Raw genomic sequence first — 20,457 nt, 5'->3', positions numbered from 1 at the left:
GTGTCCACACAAACTGCTTAGCAGGCTGGGATATCTTTTAGTATACATATACTGGGAAAACCATGAGATGATTTAGTCATAAAAGCTGCAAACATCAACACAACTATCTTGAATTAGATTTTTTTTCCCCCCACAAGATATATGGCATATCATTTTGCTAGTAAAAATACCTTGACATTTAGTTTCCCCAGGTGCTGCAGAACCCAAATGCGATGGGACCAGGAATTGTAGTTACTTGGGTATCTTCCAGCTGCTTCACAACAGACATTCATCTCTTCATGCACAATACCCTGGAGTTGCTCTGTTAGAGCTGGAAAACTTGCTTCTTTATTCACAGCTGAGGAATGGATTTTCCCCTGCAGAAGGTGCTGCAATACCCATCTCCTGTCACGAAAAAAAAGAGAAGAAGAGTCACTACTGCTAAAAAAAATCAAATGCATCAGATACACTTTTCTTAAGAGATTTATTAATTTATTTATGAGTCTCTGTCTTTAGGATATTGAACCTATCAGATCAGTTCAGGGTCTGACACACAGAAACCCCACTGGTCAACTGATAGCAGCCGTCTTAATGGATCTGGAAGCAGAGAGCGCCATAGTGTTAATTTCTAGTTACCGAATGTCCTGTTTCTATTCCTCAATGACAGATGGCGTTTGTAGGTGGGTTAAAGTACCCGATCCCCAATTGAGGATCATGTCAGTTAATGGGTTAAAGCGCTTCCACACTCCTCTAGCCTTCACTGGGTTTTGTCTGGGACTTCTGTCTCCTATTTCTCCTCTTCTGCAGAAGTTTCTGCACACATGATCTATGCCTGAGGAAGGACTTAGTCTGAAACATTGCACTTTTTTTTTCTTTTTTACTACTCAATATATTGATAGCTAGATATGTAGGATTTCACGGCTATATGGACTTCAGTATTACAATAACCTGATCAGCAAACTGAATAATTTTAGAGATCAAAAAAAAAAAGAAAAAGAAAAAAGGAATGCGCTACTCACGTCTCATCACTCCAATCCTCCTTTTATATGGCTTCACAAATCACAGTACATAAGGAACACACACTTCAATGGCCAATGACTGTTTTGTGGATCACTGATGCTTCCAGCCCTGGTCAAAAATTTTGGAGTGGGTCTATTTTTTCATTTTGTCATGAAAGAGAAATATGGACTGCTATGTGCAAGAACCACACTGTCTTTAGTGACTAATTCAGGTTCTGTTTGGGATCCAACGACAGCAGAATTCAAGTATGGAGGCCTCGTGGCGAGTGCTTCAATCCTACCTTTATTGTGGAATGACAAACTGCCACTACTTTTGTATGGATGATCTAGGGAGCCATCGCACACAACAGTAGTGATACAAGGTACACTAAACATCTCATCAATATGTGCAGCACATCCTGCCGCCTCCACGTTCCTAGTTTAAATGCTCTGCTACTCCCAGATGAATGAATTTTGCTTCCCTACTGTAAAATCCTATGCTTTTCATACTTTACCATGTTTCTTTACTGAAAGCTAAAATTAGTTAGGTTTCCAAAGTAGGGTTTCTATATTTGCAAATACAGTTAATACTGTAAAGTAATTAAAACAAAGGATAGTAAATTATTGTAAGGGGATTTAGTTAACTATCTGGTCTCAGAAGCTGATGCACAGAGAATGGAGCAGGAAGCAGGCAGTGCTGTTCTCACTAGCTACTGCTGATTATAAGACAGCTCCTGTCACACAGTTATGTTGAAGGAGCTCCCAGTTCAGCTTCCCTGACTGCATACTTATGTTCTTTTAGATAAAAAATATAAATAGGATACTTATAATGTACCCTAACTGTTTATAGTTGCCTATGTGATGATCTGCTGAGGTATCATAGAAATGAGAAAGAGTAAACAAAATATCAAGATGCTGCAAGAGTAAGTGACATTTAAAACTTAAGATGGTAGGTAATGAAAGCAGAGAAGATGGTGAACTGCAGGGACATGAGTACAGCAAACATAGAAGAAGTGGAGAGTGTGAAACAAAATGAGGTGAGGGGTGCATTGGTGGAAAACAAAAGGCTTCAGTGGACTTCTTCTTCAAGTCATAATAGAAATGATTTCCTACCGAGTCCAATATAATATCAATTTACTGTACACTCCAAGCACACAGTGGAAGAAAGGAGTCTCTATACATAGATTATCAGCACTAAGAATGCTGTAAGTTAAGTATAATGGCCATGGCAATCAGGATTTAATGTTCTCTCAGGGAACGCTAGATACTAGCAGGTCCAACTCTGGCTTTCTGCAATGAGATGTGCCCACAGATAAGAGTCTGATGGGAAACTAATCACAACTCCTAAGGGAAATCATTTAGAATGCTGCTTGAACACATAAAATCACTAGAAGCTTCCATTAAAGAGAATTAGGACATTAGAAAAAATAGAATCACCTAAAAATACATTTAGTATAATTGTTTTCAGGTTATTCCATGGAGCATATAGCCAATTCAAGTTCAACCTACACAAACAACTATAGGTGTAGATACCCCAGAATTTGTAATGGAACCATAGTTCCTGCATGGGATAAGCCAGGTAACGTTATGGATAGAGCACAACCCACCTAAACAAAAGACTTGGCATATGCCATGGGATATGGGTGATACAATCATATGGCTATATATGTGCAGACAGAAAGAAAGGCTCAGTCAAAGACAGTTGTTTATTACAACAGCCGTTTACACAAAGGTGAGTCAAAAAAAATGTCTGGGGATCAATTGGTGGAGTATTTTATTTCTACATTCTGCAATAGCAGCAGAAGTAGTGCAGCAGGTTGTGCAATTTTTTTTGGCTGCCACTTTTCATAGAGTCTGAAATGGAGGCTTGGTACACAGTCTTAGACTGTTGCGTTTTTGTAAATCGCATGTCAATTATACTTATGAAAACGCCGGCATTTCCCATATGGGTATAACAGGGACAAATTCCACAGCGGAAGACTCTGCAACTGTTCTGTGATAAACATTTTTTGGCTGTGACTCACTACATGGGGCCTTATGCTTAAAGTGTTTGGCCCAAGAAATCAGCTTCCCTATCCACAGCCACCATTGGCAAAGGTCCAAATGCTAACACAGCCACCAATTCAGCAAATGGAGGGAGCTTTGCAACCCAAAAGTAGCAGTGGTCTGGAAGAGCAAGCCTCTGTTGTATTAATTTCAACAGGACCGCCAGAGAAAGCTAAAGGCTAGTTCACACAGCAGAAAAGTGTGTTTTATTTTGTCACGGCTAGCAGTGCATCGACATTCCATCGTGGCATCCCACTCCTGATTAGGCCCGAATGAACGGGTCTAAACAGGAGCGTGTCTCGAATCCACGGCAAGACAGGGCATGTCACTTCTTTTTTCCGCTAGCTAGCGGGGAAAAAAAAGCGAGCAGCTTTCATTGAAGTGAATGGGAGCCTTTTTGTAGGTGGATTTTAAGACAGGTTTCACGTCAAAATCTGTCTGCAAAAATCTCAGAGTGAACACACCCTAAGTGCTCTAGTTCGGCTATCTTGGCTAGTATTACAAATTATTAGTAGTTTTCAAATACTATACATGTACTACTTCTGTTACTCACTCACAAATCAATACAAGGACAGGTCCTCATACTAAAAACAATCTCATACAATCAGATAAAAGGGGTATAAAGCATGCATGGTGTCTGATCCAATGCTAACGTAGAAAATGTCCTAAATGCTGCAGTTTGATAGTGACTAGAGATGAGCGAGTACTGTTCGGATCGACCGATCCGAACAGCACGCTCCATAGAAATGAATGGCTGCACCTGGTACTTCTGCTTTGACGTCGGCCGGCCGCTTAACCCCCCGCGTGACGGCTACGTCCATTCATTTCTATGCGAGCGTGCTGTTCGGATCGGCTGATCCGAACAGTACTCGCTCATCTCTAATAGTGACATGGATATTCTATACTACCCGGAAGCTCAGGCCCTTCGACTACTTCACTTCTATCCTTAAATTGCCTTCCACGGAGTGGTTCCACTACCAGCAAATTGTCCACTTTGCTCTCTCCCAGTTTGGATCCCTCACTGTCTGGAAGCCTACTATCTCCTGAGGGGCGGCCTTCCAATTCCCATCGTTATATGACTAAATGGTCTGACGCATTGGGTAGGTAGATCTTGCCCAGCAGGTTATTTGGTCCCGTGCTGCTAAGTCATCCACATGTATCTCATTCCGAGAAACCCAGTACAAACTTCTTATGCATTGGTACCATACTCCTGACCTGCTCCATTCTCTTAAATCTAGCATTTCACCCCTGTGTTGGCACTGTCAGACAGGTATCGGTTCCTTATGCCATGTTTTTTGGGACTGTCCTGACATACGACCCTTCTGGTTGGAAGTCCAATCTCTTTCTGCTGCGGTTTTTATACAGGGTATCCCATCAGATCCCTTTACTTATCTGCTCAACCTCCCTCCCCCTCACTTAGGTAAGCAGTCCTCTAAATTATTTCTATATATTTGCACAGCAGCCAAAACACTTATAGCCCTTCATTGGAGGAGATCCTTCCCCCCCCTACTGGTGGTGGCCAGGGTGAAAGATATTCGAAATATGGAATACTTGACAGTCTCCCTTAACCACACCCTAGATGCCTTCCAAACTGTATGGTCGTCTTGGGACTCCTACTGTATCCTTAGTGGCCTGTGACTCCCTGCCCTTATCCCTTCCTCCTCCCTCCTTGGTTTGATGTATTTCACTGTTGATTGGATTAATATTTGATATTATATGTGTTTATTTGTTTGTACCACATTCTTTGTTAAAAATTTCAATAAAAATTACAGTTAAAAAAAAAAAAAAAAGCAGGATTTTAACAAATGTGACAAAACCTGTGAATCCATGTTTCAGGACTTTTAGGGAACTTCGTCAAAGCCAGTTTTCCAAGCTGCAAATCCTTCTCTGGGTTGATGGCTCCAGACTGGATCAACTCTTTCCTGTTGAATCAATATAACAGAGTTTATAATAATGTTTATTATCCAATTTAAAAAAATTGATTTCTTAGTCACAAATCCACCTTTTACAAGCTGTCAGTCTATCCTCAACATAAGCCATTAATGTGAGATCGGCAGAGGTCCAACTGGTGGAAGCCCCGCAGATCAATTATTTAAACAGCATCGTCTACCCCTGCAAATCAGCTGTTCTCACTGGACTGCGGCTCCTGGCATTGTTTACATGCTGGCAGCTGCAATGCTTACTTTCTCTTTCAGAGCAACTTCTGAGTACTGCAGCAGTTTCCCAATCAAGCGAGTACAGGCCAAGAGCACTGCAGCAACAATGGTCCCATAATAACAGCTGAATTGTTGGGGTCCCAAAAATCAGAACTCCACCAATATAAAATCTATAGCCTATCTTTAAAGGGAGTTTATATCACTGCCCCCAGCCACTGCTGCGCCCATCCTGCAGATCGTCCCCCTCCAACTTCACACTCATATCTCATGCATACACCGATTGGTTTGTGGGCAGTACATGCCTGATATATGGCTGAGAGCATGAAGCCCCTTCTGCATATGCAGAGGGGGTCATGATGCAAAGCTGTGTCTGGGGATGTCAGTGTGGTGGTGGGGAGGGGGCAAATATGGAAAGGAGCTGATAAATGTGATAGCGGTGACACACCGCTTGTTTATGTGCAACCTAATTTTAATATGATCAAATTTTCTGCATTTAAAAACGTTCCAGATGCTATTAACAGAGGACCTATCACTGCCTCTGTCAATTCCAGTTCTTAGCATCTATTAATAGGCACTCCTACCCTGATTCCAATACAGTTGAAATTCTTTCTGTGGTCCCCACTGTTCCTGATCATTCTGATGCCCGATATGCTACTTAGACTCTATAGTGTCAGGTGGGAGGTGTCAGGCAAGGTGGAGTGATTCAGAGCTCCAGTCGGAGGAAACCAGTGTCAGAGCTCTAACTCATGCCCCCTCCCCACTTGCCTCCCCCTGCCTGACACTACCCACTAACACAACAGACCTTAAATAGAATATGCAAATTTTTGCAATACTAATAAGCTCCAACAGCTTAATAGACATACATGTGTACTCATAACTATTCCATAATAGCCCATTTCTAAATCAGATATTACTTTGTCAGTTGTGGACATACTCTAAAGTGGTATTCCATTAGAGAAACAAAGAGAATCATTGAGATTAATCATATAAGTACACCCCAACAAAAAATGTGACCAGCTAAAGAATTCAATGTATCAGTCCCTCACATGTTCTTTTTCCTGCTGTTTCTATCACCATATAATCACACTGAGGCATGTACAATGAATAGCAGCAACCTTCAAGAGCTTGTATGGTCTAAACAATTTGTCTGCATGAATGATGCATAAATCCTAGAGATGAGCGAACAGTGTTCTATCGAACACATGTTCGATCGGATATCAGGGTGTTCGCCATGTTCGAATCGAACACCGCGTGGTAAAGTGCGCCAAAATTCGATTCCCCTCCCACCTTCCCTGGCGCCTTTTTTGCACCAATAACAGCGCAGGGGAGGTGGGACAGGAACTACGACACCGGGGGCATTGAAAAAAATTGGAAAAAGTCATTGGCTGCCGAAATCAGGTGACCTCCATTTTAGACGAATAGTGGATTTCAAATCCGGGTCATATGAGAATGTGAACTTTGTGACTATGAGACAGGGATAGCTGTACAGGCAGGGATAGCTAGGGATAACCTTTATTTAGGGGGGAATGTTATTAAAAATAACTTTTTGGGGCTCTATCGGGTGTGTAATTGTGATTTTTGTGAGATAAACTTTTTCCCATAGGGATGCATTGGCCAGCGCTGATTGGCCGAATTCCGTACTCTGGCCAATCAGTGCTGGCCAATGCATTCTATTAGCTTGATGAAGCAGAGTGTGCACAAGGGTTCAAGCACACCCTCGGCTCTGATGTAGCAGAGCCGAGGCTGCACAAGGGTTCAAGCGCACCCTCGGCTCTGATGTAGGAGAGCCGAGGGTGCACTTGAACCCTTGTGCACCCTCAGCTCTGCTACATCAGAGCCGAGGGTGCGCTTGAACCCTTGTGCACACTCTGCTTCATCAAGCTAATAGAATGCATTGGCCAGCGCTGATTGGCCAATGTATTCTATTAGCCTGATGAAGTAGAGCTGAATGTGTGTGCTAAGCACACACATTCAGCTCTACCTCATCGGGCTAATAGAATGCATTGGCCAGCGCTGATTGGCCAGAGTACGGAACTCGACCAATCAGTGCTGGCTCTGCTGGAGGAGGCGGAGTCTAAGATCGCTCCACACCAGTCTCCATTCAGGTCCGACCTTAGACTCCGCCTCCTCCGGCAGAGCCAGCGCTGATTGGCCGAAGGCTGGCCAATGCATTCCTATGCGAATGCAGAGACTTAGCAGTGCTGAGTCAGTTTTGCTCAACTACACATCTGATGCACACTCGGCACTGCTACATCAGATGTAGCAATCTGATGTAGCAGAGCCGAGGGTGCACTAGAACCCCTGTGCAAACTCAGTTCACGCTAATAGAATGCATTGGCCAGCGCTGATTGGCCAATGCATTCTATTAGCCCGATGAAGTAGAGCTGAATGTGTGTGCTAAGCACACACATTCAGCACTGCTTCATCACGCCAATACAATGCATTAGCCAGTGCTGATTGGCCAGAGTACGGAATTCGGCCAATCAGCGCTGGCTCTGCTGGAGGAGGCGGAGTCTAAGGTCGGACCTGAATGGAGACTGGTGTGGAGCGATCTTAGACTCCGCCTCCTCCAGCAGAGCCAGCGCTGATTGGCCGAATTCCGTACTCTGGCCAATCAGCACTGGCTAATGCATTGTATTGGCGTGATGAAGCAGTGCTGAATGTGTGTGCTTAGCACACACATTCAGCTCTACTTCATCGGGCTAATAGAATGCATTGGCCAATCAGCGCTGGCCAATGCATTCTATTAGCGTGAACTGAGTTTGCACAGGGGTTCTAGTGCACCCTCGGCTCTGCTACATCAGATTGCTACATCTGATGTAGCAGTGCCGAGTGTGCATCAGATGTGTAGTTGAGCAAAACTGACTCAGCACTGCTAAGTCTCTGCATTCGCATAGGAATGCATTGGCCAGCCTTCGGCCAATCAGCGCTGGCTCTGCCGGAGGAGGCGGAGTCTAAGGTCGGACCTGAATGGAGACTGGTGTGGAGCGATCTTAGACTCCGCCTCCTCCAGCAGAGCCAGCACTGATTGGTCGAGTTCCGTACTCTGGCCAATCAGCACTGGCCAATGCATTTCTATGGGGAAAAGTTAGCTTGCGAAAATCGCAAACTGACAGGGATTTCCATGAAATAAAGTGACTTTTATGCCCCCAGACATGCTTCCCCTGCTGTCCCAGTGTCATTCCAGAGGTGTTGGCATCATTTCCTGGGGTGTCATAGTGGACTTGGTGACCCTCCAGACACGAATTTGGGTTTCCCCCTTAACGAGTTTATGTTCCCCATAGACTATAATGGGGTTCGAAACCCATTCGAACACTCGAACAGTGAGCGGCTGTTCGAATCGAATTTCGAACCTCGAACATTTTAGTGTTCGCTCATCTCTAATAAATCCCTATTAACTCATGTGGAAAAAAAGTAAATAAAAATTACAACACAGTTCACCAAGCCAAATTCAGACTGTTTCTTTTGCAACAACACAATATTATGCATACTTATATAGCGCCATCATATTCCACAGCGCTTTACAGATATTGTCAGTCACTGTCCCATATAGGGCTCACAATCTACATTCCCTATCAGTATGTCTTTGGTGTGTGGGATGAAACTGGAGTACCCGGAGGAAACACACGCAAACACGGGGAGAACATACAAACTCCTTGCAGATGTTGCCCTTGGCAGGATTTGAACCTCGGACTCCAGCACTGCAAGGCTGCAGTGCTAACCACTGAGCCACCGTGCTGCCCTTACAATAAGCAGTAATACTAGCTCAAAGGAGGAGTCATCAGGTGAGTACCGTATTTTTCAGACTATAAGACGCACTTTTTCCCCAAAATCTGGGGGGAAAATGAGGGTGAGTCTTATAGTCCGAATGTGGAGCATCGCCATGTTCCTGCCGCTGCTGGCTTCCTGCAGCGACAGGAGCGTGGCAATGCTGCAGGCCCCAGCACCTGTGCCGGCGTCTAAAACCCTTCCCGTCATCCGCCATTCTATTGCCGGGGAGGGATTGATGCCGAGTCTGTAAGAATAATGGCAGCCACTCTGCTGCAGAGCGGTCGCCATAGCAACAGGGTCTCCGCTATACACGGACACCCAAAGCTAATGCCCGCAATTAGAATGCATTCTAGTTGCGGACATTAAAACTTAACCCCACTTCCCCCCAAAATGTAGAATACACCCTCATACCTTTAAAGTCGCAGGAGCCGACCTGTTCTGGTGACAGCGGGAGCCAACTGAAGGCTCCCAGGCCTGTCATAGCTATATTACTATTGCGGTTGGTCTATGACCAGCCATAATAGTAATGTAGAGAATCTCCTGTAGACGGCAATACACTTGTGATCTAAGCAATAGACATTCCTCAAAATGGTATAACTAAAAAAGTACATCTGGCTCCGCAAAAAAAAAACGCTCTATGGATCTCTATGGATCAAAAGGACTTAGACACACTGGAACAATGGGCTGAGGCGAACAAAATGGTATTTAACAGGGACATATGCAAAGTTCTACATCTGGGTAAGAGAAATGTAAAAAACATATATAGTATGGGAGGAATAGAACTAAGTGATAGCATAGGGGAAAAGGACTTGGGCATAATAGTAGATCACAAATTCAACATGAGCCAACAGTGCGGTGCTGCTGCAAAAAAGGCGAATAAAATTCTGGGGTGTATTAAGACAAGCATTGAATCTAGATCAAGAGAGGTCATTATTCCGCTGTACTCTTCCCTGGTCAGACCACACCTGGAATACTGTGTACAGTTCTGGGCGCCTCAATTCAAGAAAGACATCGATATATTGGAGCAAGTCCAGAGAAGAGCAACCAAAATGGTGGAAGGTCTGCAAACCATGTCCTATGAGGAGCGGCTAAAAGAACTGGGATTGTTTAGTTTGCAGAAGAGAAGGCTGAGGGGAGATTTAATAGCAGTCTACAAATATCTGAAAGGTAGTCACAGTGCAGAGGGATCTACCCTATTCTCATTAGCACAAGGAAGTACAAGAAGCAATGGGATGAAACTAAAGGGAAAGAGATACAGATTAGACATTAGGAAAAACTTTCTGACAGTGAGGGTAGTGAGAGAGTGGAATAGGCTGCCACGGGAGGTGGTGGGCGCTCCATCAATGGAAATCTTCAAGCGGAATCTGGATAAACATATAGCTGGGATGATTTAGGAAAACCTGCACTCGCAGGGGGTTGGACCCAATGGCTCTTGAGATCTCCGTACAGCTGCAGGGTCACCTGTCAATGTGGCCTTGCAGCTGTTGCAAAACTACGACTCCCATTTATTGAATATTTTACCATTTTTTTTTGCTTCAAAATTTTTTTTTCCCTATTTTCCTATAGTCTTATAGTCCAGTGCGTCTTATCATCCGAAAAATACGGTAATTATTTACTAATTTATACCATTTCTACCCCTTTGGACCTTTTTTCTTTTTGCTGATTTCAGCAAACTCTAATGGCAACTGGCACTTTAGTTTTGTTCGGAGTTTCTCTTTATGCGTGTAATTAATGAATAAACAATGGAATAGTGACATACCTTACATTCCATGCAGTGGTGAAATCTGGGTTCAGTAACAACAGGGTGCAGGTTACATCAATCAATTCTAAAGAAAAGGAAAAGTGGAAAATAGTGCATTATTATCTTTACAAAAAACAAACACACTAGTATCTAGTATTTTGTAAGACCACCATGATTTGAAATGACAGCATTAAGTTTCATAGGCATGGAATGAACAAATTGGCGATATATTGCAACATCTATCACTTTCAGTTCTTCAAGAACGACCTCTTTTAGAGTCCGGATGCTGGATAGAGAGCGATGCTCAACTTGTCTCTTCAGAACTCCCCACAGATGTTCGATTGAGTTCAGATCAGAAGACTTACTTGGCCACTGCTTCGGGAGGGAGGTGACATGAGGCGCACATCCGCGACTGAATCAGCATGTGTAATGAATAACAGCAACTTTCCGCCTCAAGAAAGGGCAGGTCACTTCTTTTCTCCAGAAGCGGGAACAAACCGCTTGCAGACAAAGGAAATGACCGGCTCCAATTGATTTCAATGGGAGGAGGTTTTTTGAGCCGGATTGTGACGTGGTTTCCAGCCCAAAAAGCCCTGTGTGAACCCGACCTGAGACTTTCAGTTCCACCTTTGTTAAATTTTTGTATCACATTCGCGACATCATTCTGACTGATAAGTAAAGCTTTGCTGATCTTCTGGTAGACTTCTTGTGTATGTTCTCTCCCATCGCTTCCTTTGCTGACAGCGTGAAATGGGAAAAGGTTTTCTATGGTATACTCACCTATTTCATGAAGAATTACACTCTCCTGTGGTTGAATTCTTTATAATATTTGAGAATTTTGTAGGATAAACTTTAACTTTCCTTCTAAGATTTTCATTGAGGTATTCTCATTTTTTATACTATGGTCTTGAATAAATTTGTCAGGAAAATTACTTTTTTTGTGTGAGCAAATGAACAAATCTTGATTGCAATCAATGACGGACATTTGTGGGAGTATTTGTAGTATGGTGTTACATACAAAATGTTGATTCTGAAAGGAAACTAAAAGGTGTGCTATTTAAGTTTTTAAAAAGTTTTTAAATCGGTATTAAAACATAAGAAAACCTAAAAAAAATAATGTATAAATTTGGCATTGTTGTAATCGTACTGTCCCATAAGCCGAAATGCCATAAAAATGAAACCCATAAAAAATTGGCGCAAATAGATTTTCTTTCCCCAATTCCATCTCATTTAGAATTTTTTCAGCTTCCCAGTACATTGCAAGGTATTGAATAGTGTCATTACAAAGAACAATTTATCCCACAAACTATAAGCTATCTGGGAATTGAAAAAAAATAAAAATAAATAAATTATATTTTTTGGAGGCTATGGAGGAAAAAATGAAAACTTTCTCGGTCTTTAACCCCTAGATGTCACTAATCTGCATGCAGAAGACGGAAACCTTTCACACAGAGTCCGGCTGTGAGCGCCACTAGGTTTTGTTTTCCTGAAAACAAGCAAATCTAGTGAATCCCATACCCACTTCGTAGTAAAAACCATGATACGGACACTGGCCAGTTTTGGAAATAGCATCACGTCAATTATATCTTTGGAAATGCCGGTGGTTTTCCCACATTTGCTCTTTGTCAAATTAACTCGCACCTGGCCAAGTTGCCGGCTATGCAGTCTCTACTATTTTCCCAATTGGTGGATTCCACTGCGTTTTGCCAACTAATGGCAGACACTCAGCCTTGACGTTGGATGCCTAGCTGCCATTATTTCTCTAGGAAAGCTTTCCCAGCCTTATATTTTTATATATTAGAAAACGTGTGTATATGTCAGTGTCAGTGCATGCAGGGTTTTTCTGTCCGCTTGAGAAGTCGGACATCTTCACTTGCGGACAGGGAAGGACGGGCACGGAGGGCAAAAGAACGCACCCGATGCCCATTGAAATGAATGACAGGTGTCACGGACACAGCTAGTGTCCGCTCCTAATGTCTGTGACAGATTTTGAGCGGACACTACCTGTCGGACACCGATGGTAGTGTGAACGCCCCCCTAACAGTGTCATACACTGTTTTAAGTCAATTTAAACTCTGATTTTTAACAATTTTTTTGACCCAAAACGATTCAACCAAAACTAAACAAATCTTCAGAGATTCATCCATCTGTAGAGTAAACATTCTATTTGCTATAGGGGATGAAAATGTATTTTCCGAAAACAAAATTAGCATCATTATACAGTGGAAACTCGTTTATCTTTATTGTGCTAATATGTTTATCAGGCAGCTAAAGGTCTTAAAGTGAGATAAGTACTTTCATTTCCATAAAAAAAAAATCCTTATGGATGATTTTACAAAACAGATTTTACTTTAAAATTACTATTACCAAGGAGGTTAGGGGCAAAATAGAATTGAAGCTCCACAGGGATTCTTAAATATAGAACATCTAAAGAGCCATGCATCGCCACAGTTTAGCTAGGTTTATCTTTGATCTTCCAAAGGATTTTTTGTCTTAGTATATTGCCTTTAATGTTATTTTAAGGAGGCAGACACACATCTTTGAAAGAGCACAAAATTAGAATTTTACAGGATGAGCAGGAAAGTTGTAGCAAACTTATCAGAGAAATTCAGCAAGGGAGGGTGTTACAATCAGGGATAACTGTTGTGCGGTTTAAGACCACACAGAAAAAACAGTGGTATTCAGGAAAGCTGTGTGCAAATAAAGGGTTATAAATCTTGTTATTTACAGGTAAAATAATTAAAAAAAACAACAGAGCAAGTGTCAAAGTCAAACAGGCCTAAAACCTTCAAACAGCAAAAGACACTTCACTTCCAAAATTCCCACTCAACTTGAACACTGATATATTACAAATCTGTATTGTACAGATCAAAATAAGGGGGCATTCACAATTCCGTTCATGTCGGTCCACTGGGTCTCCATCCTATTTCATAAGGGACGGCTTCCCGGTGGTCAGTTTTTAAACCCATTCATTTGAACAGGTTTTAATAGCACCGCCGGTGTCCGTATGCAGCTGTCACGTTCGTGTCAGAGTCCAGACACAGATTCCGGGCTGCAGATTGCACCGCTAAGGAAACAGGGGAAGGAGACTTTCCCTGGCACTACGGCGGCTAGCTAGGCCCTGCCTACGGGTGGTGGTCAGCTGTCCCCAAGCTAGCCTTGGCCCCGACAACTCCTGGCTCTCTAGCACGAAGACCTAATAGACAGATATGACAAGAGCTGCAAGAGAGCTAGGGACTGGGGTAAAATAAACTGGAACCCACCTCAAACAACCAGATAGTGCCAAACAAACAGACGTGAAGGGCAGAGCAGAGTAGAAGTGTGGAGGGAAAAACCAAAGTCACACACAAACAACACTCCAACTCCTTTCTAGTCTGTAAGCACGAGCAAACCAGTCCTCCTCCTAAGGCCAAGAATTCTAGGTTGGGACCACAAAAACCGGCAACTGGTGGAGACAGCCCTCTTCCTAATAAAGGCCCCAGACTCCTTCCATTGGACGATGGCAATACATAACACCTGAGGTTTACTCTTATAACCTCAAGTGTGTTCAGAAGACCAGAACACTATATACACACTGATGGCTCAATGGTAGGGAACCCACCAGCAGATCACAGAAGCCCGGATCGAATCCCCGACAGAAACATACACACATACACACACAATCAGGTCATGACAGCAGCCTCTACAAGGGACAACGTTTTTTTTTTTGGCCGGAAACAAAGTCCTACATGTCCGACTTAAAAAAAAAAAAAAAAAAAAACAAACAAACTGTTTCCCCACGGAGAGGTTGCATATGGACACCAGCGGTTTGCTTTTAAAACCGAAGTGTGAACGCCTCCTAAGCTGTCTATATATTGCAGTGTTCCAAATTCTCTGAAATTCAAATGATAAAATGATGACAACTTAGCTGTAGCAGCCATCACTAGACGGAACTTACTGCATACTGTCTCAACATTAAATTGGTTTTACGGGCAAAAAAATTTATATTTTCTAAAAAGTTCTAGGTTCTCTGGGAGCCCCTGACATCCTCTGCATTTGTTTACAGCGGCATCTTCCTGTTCCTGCAACTTCCATGATTCCTTCCTCTGCACTCAGAACTGACCCATTCCTCTCTCCCTCCCCCTCTCACACAATCCCCTCTCCTGTTTCCCTAGCTAGTGCGCCCACTACATCCTCAGCAGCCATCTTTAGGCTCCTAGTTTTCACTCACTCAATAGCCTTTTCTTTTCCTTTGGCTGTAATATTGTAATCACCTCCGTATATCATCATTACAGCTACACAGACTTCAGGGGAACAATGAATTCTTGATGTTTTTTGCCATTTGGTAAATAAATAAAATATATATGTGCATGCATACATACATAAACAGTACAATGCTCCACAGTGGCCCCTGCACAGTATGATGCTAAACAGTGGCCTCTACTCAGTATAATACTCTATAGTGGCCCTGCACAGTATAATATGCTCCACAGTGGCCCCTGTATGGTATAATATGCTCCATAATGCCACTGCATGGTATAGTATGCTCCACGCACAGTATAATACACAATGAAAAGGCAGTCTTCCAGCGATGAAATCTTCGGATCCGGATATCCACAGTAGGAACAGGTAAGTACAATGGGTCTGGGAGGGGGCAGGCTTCTTTTCAGTGATGTTCCAGGGTGTGGATATCCAGTAGACCAAGAACGCCAGTGGAAAGGCAAAAAATGTAATATATGTAGGTCACATGACCAACGTATATTACATTAAACTAAGAAAAATTAATAATGTTGTTTAGAAAGTTAGGGCAGTATGGGGAAGAGTACACTTGAAATATTAAATTTATCCTAGAAAACCCCTTTAAGTCTAATATGGCATAAGTAGCCTATTAGGGGTGTTTGCAGGTAGCCAAAGGTTTAGCAATTAACTATGTCTACATAAAGAATCTGGAGTTCTTTATCAGAAAAACAGAGCCACAATCCCCCTTAAATATATATTCTGAGACAGACAGGCACAGACTTTACAAAAAGGAACCAACTGTGCTAATGCACAGTGGCCTTAATTTGTCATCCAGATACTTTAATGATCCCCACACCATTTTACATCAAGGGCATCATTAAATTCATCTAAGATTAATGAAGCTTTTCAGGCTTGTTAAGATGCAAGACAGAAGAATATTTGCATCTTAATTTTAAAAGAAACCTAAATGTCAGGCAGCTGATTAAACCTACCGTATTATACTTATATATAATTATTTCAACCTAGGTACAATATTAAAGCATCTTTGCAGTCAGGCAGACACTGAAATGGCTTTCTCTACTGCTACATATCATATGTATTGAATGGATTAAAAAAAAAAAAAAAAAAAAAAAAAAAAGTAAAAAAAAACAAATCACAAAAGTCTTACAATTGGGATGCCATTGCAGACTGTCTTTACTGCATTAACCCTCCTTTAACCCACATTAAAATTCCAAAAACCCTTCGGAATAGGTCACTTTATTGCAGATTTAAAATTTTAAATAAATATCACTGACTCATAACTTAGGAATCTTATTTGCATTTTATCCATTTCTGCATTCCCACATTCATAACTTTTTCATGTTATTTCAATGTAGTTTTACAAGATCTTGTATTTTATAGGTACATATGACTTTTTGATCAGTTTTTACTAATTTATCTTTTTGAGAGGCAGGATGTAAAAAAAAAAAACATGAGTTCTAGCATTTGAATTGTAATTGTGTGTTTTTATCATTAAAAAGGAGGGAAGTAATATATAGGGGTTAAATGGCAAGTATGTTTCTGATTAACATGGGGGGGTGACATCATGAAAAAAAGTCTATGGAATCCCCTCACCTGGGGTTATCATAAGGGACAGGTACAGAAGAATAATAAAGTAATTGTTTTCCTCTCCCTGCTTGTGTCAGATGCTCGTGTTCTCCCGCACCTCCACTTTAGCCAGTGACATCTAATGTACATGGGCTACAGACATGAACTTTGAAAAAGAAGCACAGAAAGTAATGATTTTCAAATAGACATGTATCCCAAAACAGAACCAATAAAAAGCACAGATCGCCCCACAAAAAATAAGCCACCTAGCAACTCAATCGAATATGAAGACAAATCTTAAGTCTCCAAAGCGTTAGAACAAGACTGGCTGTGGCAGAAAAGGAATGTAAAAGTTTTCTGAACGTATATCAGGATACATCCCAGATTTAAAGCTTAAAGGGATTCTACCATTGAAATTTTTTTTTATTTTTTAGAAAGGCTATTCGTCTCTTACCTTTAGACGTGGTCTCCGCTGCGACGTTCCTTAGAAATACCGTTTTTTATAGGTATGCCAATTAGTTCTCTCGCAGCAATGGGGGCGGGCCCCAGCGCTGAAAATGCGATGGTGGCGTCCCCACTGCTGCTCGAAAACACACTCCAGCGACGCCTCTATCTTCGGCTGCATCCTCCCCTTCTTTCGTCGTCTTCCATTGCGTCACCTCCAACGCCTGCGAAGTTGGCTCTGCCAGTGAGACAACATTTTTGGGAGGCCGCTCTTGCTCTTGTAGTTCAATACAGGAGCGACCTCCCAAAAATGGCCGCCGGTCGACATGCGCACTCTGCTCTGCTGGTGTCTCAATGGCAGAGCCAACTGCGGAGGCGTCAGAGGTGACACAAAGGAAGATGATGAAAGAAGGGGAGGATCCAGCCAAAGATAGAGGCGTCGCTAGAGCGTGTTTTCAAGCAGCAGTGGGGATGCCCCCATTGCATTTTCAGCGCTGGGGCCCGCCCCCATCTCTGCGAGAGAACTAATTTGCATACCAGTAAAAAATGGTATTTCTAAGGAACGGCACAGTGGAGATCACGTCTAAAGGTAAGAGACGAATAGCCTTTCTGAAGGCTAATCCGATGTGTGATTGCCAAAAAAATTCATTTCAATGGTAGAATCCCTTTAAGAGGATAAAGAATCCAGAAGTGACCCCCCCCCCCCACCAATCATAGGAGCTACTGGGGAAATAGTAGGGAATTTGTGTTCCCAATGTACCCAGCACAGCTTACATATTCACTTTTAACCATCCGCTGTGCATTCATATCTGGTAAACTAATGCTCACTACGACCCTTGATAAATCTTTGTGGGGTGAAGTTTTAAAAATTGGGTCACTCCCTAGGGGGATTCCACTTTACCGGTACCTTAAAGGCTCTGCAAACATGACATGAAGTCCAGATATGCAGCAATTAAATCTGCAATCCAAAACCCACATAGCGCTCCTTTCATTTTCGAGCACATGCAGTGGGGAAAATAAGTATTTGATACATGGGCAATTTTGCAAGTTTTGGCATTTTCTTAATAAACTCACATTTAAAAAAAAAAAAAAAAATCATTAATGCAAAGAATTGTTTTAAATTTTAATAAATACATATCAAAAATGTAACTTTTTTTACAAGGAAAAAAATGGATATTTCTAGAAGTGACACGGCACCAGAATTAGTCATCACTGCCCTAAACTATTAATCTGCAGGGCAGGAGTTTATATACTGGGTTCAGGGGACAGACTCCCTTTTATCTCGTGTAGACAATGCAGATTTTTTTTTTTTTAGAGCGGAAATTGCCATATGATACAGTTTTTAAAAGTAGCAGCATGTCAAATCTTTGAGCGGATTTCATAGATTTCAATGAGAGGTGAAAATAACAACAAAATCTGAATGATGGAGAAAATCTGCAGCATACAATTTTACGAATGCATGTACTATAAAGAGCCAAGTACAGGCAGACACGTATGCTCAGTCACTCTTCCACAGCCAAATCTTTGCATAGTGATCCGGTTTTCCCAGCAGAGCTGACAAAAGAAATAGCTTTCTCCAGGAAAGAGCAGCATGTCTATTAGCTCCTGTGCAGTTAGAACGGGGAAAAAAATAGCTGCTCTTTCTTTGCTAGGCCAAAGGCTGATGATCACAATTATTCCATGTAAAACTGCATTTTCTTCTTAGGTTCTATTGTTATGAAAATTTAGTGATATCAAAACAGTCAGTCCCAAGGTATCATGCGGACACAGGTCTAATCTCATATAGCACAGCTTTCAAATGTAATTTTTTAAGCCGTAAAATAGTCACCCACACAAAGGCATGGCTCCACCAGGTAGCGGCACTTCTTTGGCCTGCCTGCTGGCAGATTTATGGCCAATCGAGTATTGGACCAGCTGAGACACCAACTACGAGTGTGCAGGATTTACTGGACCAGCTGCAACATCGGTGGGCAAATGTGTGGATACCATACAGAACATGTGTGCCTCTATTCTCAATATGGCATTTTATATCCAGGCTAGAGGCATTCCAACAGGGTAGTAGAGTCTCCTTTTAATTCTTCTGTTTTCCCCAATAAACTTATCCTTTTACTCTAATATTGCAATTACTTACATATATCAACATTACATTAATACACAAAGTTTTCTTTCATTCCAACAACTCTCATCAATTACTGTAGAAAACACATTATTACCTCTTCCTTGTTGTTATCATCAGCCTAAATTCTGCAACAGAAAGAATTAACTGGCCACCACCATCACATAGTACTGAACGTCTGTGAACCACACACTTGTCACTAAAAAGAAGGGGGTTGGAAAATGCCTTAAGAATAAATGGGAGATATAGGAAGAAAAACCTATGTAGTACAATTAGAGTTGGCAATTCTGCAAGTCATTCAAGAGGACCTTTCACCACCCCAAAGCTGTGCAGTTTTCTGCAACGTTATAGGTGCTGCTGCACAGACTCTGGGGCACTTTGAATTTTGTCTCTAGCCTCCCTCGTTGCGGAGCTCTGAGCCCCGTTATTTCTGACGCCCTGTATGTCAATTAAGCCCTTCACTGTCAGAAGGGTGTGTCTGACAGTGAAGGGAACAGCAACATCATTCTCGTCATTCTGACATTATCAGAGATGAAGGAGGAGAGATTCCAGGGAGAGTTCTGAAGCGGGACGCTGGAGAACTTCAGTGACATCGCTACAGTGAATTGCTCCTCCGGCTCGTCTTCTCAGTCCTGTAAAGAGAGAAGTGCGTGATCTCGTGAGAAGTCGCAAGATCATGCTGCTGAAGCAGCTCTGACACTGTCCTCTGCTAATTGGACAGTGTCAGAAAGACGAAAATGACATTGCTGTTCCCTTCACTGTCAGAAACACCCTTCTGACAGTGAAGGGCTTAATTAACATACAGGGCGCCAAAAATATTGGGGTTCAGAACTTTGCAACGAGGGGGACTAGAGACAAAATTCAAAGTGGAAACATATAGCAAAAGAAAATACCTTCAGCTCACCGTATTTCTAATAAAGAGATCTACAAGCCTGGCAAGCATAGACTGCTGTAGGACTCAGATGAGTGATCAAATAGAAAGGAGATAAAATCCAGCGTCTACCAGGAAGGAGCCACGATGATTCAGGAGTAAGTATAAAATCTAGCTTTTATTTGCACCATCATAAAAAGTTACAAAGTAACTGATGGAGTACACAGGTTAATTTTCAAAGGCTACCGGTTTCAGGGCATTGCTAGCCCCTTCCTCATGCCATGTAACCAGTGTACTCCATGAGGAAGGGGCTAGCAATGCCCTGAAACCGGTAGCCTTTGAAATGTAACCTGTGTACTCCATCAGTTACTTTGTAACTTTTTATGATGGAGCAAATAAAAGCTAGATTTTATACTTACTCCTGAACCATCGTGGATCCTTCCTGGTAGACGCTGGATTTTATCTACTTTCTAAAATTCAAAGTGCCCTAGAGTCTGTGCAGCAGCACCTATAACATGGTGCAGAAAACT

General features: G+C 42.2%; 1 protein-coding gene across 1 annotated transcript in view; it reads right to left on the bottom strand.

Annotated features, from left to right (window-relative positions):
- PTAR1 (protein prenyltransferase alpha subunit repeat containing 1) overlaps positions 1 to 20,457 on the bottom strand; it is a 46,095-nt gene that overhangs the window by 12,107 nt on the left and 13,531 nt on the right. The window contains exons 3-5 of the mRNA XM_075279095.1: positions 10,710 to 10,776; positions 4,841 to 4,945; positions 171 to 384 (exon numbers count right to left, since the gene is read on the bottom strand). Of these exons, the coding sequence (XP_075135196.1) occupies positions 171 to 384; positions 4,841 to 4,945; positions 10,710 to 10,776 (386 nt within the window). The remainder of the gene's footprint in view (positions 1 to 170; positions 385 to 4,840; positions 4,946 to 10,709; positions 10,777 to 20,457) is intronic.

The sequence above is a fragment of the Leptodactylus fuscus genome, chromosome 1 (genome assembly GCF_031893055.1).
Source record: "Leptodactylus fuscus isolate aLepFus1 chromosome 1, aLepFus1.hap2, whole genome shotgun sequence".
NCBI lineage: Eukaryota > Metazoa > Chordata > Amphibia > Anura > Leptodactylidae > Leptodactylus > Leptodactylus fuscus.
The sequence above is the reverse complement of the archived record's forward strand: the minus strand, read 5'-3'. Positions and strand labels throughout refer to the sequence as shown.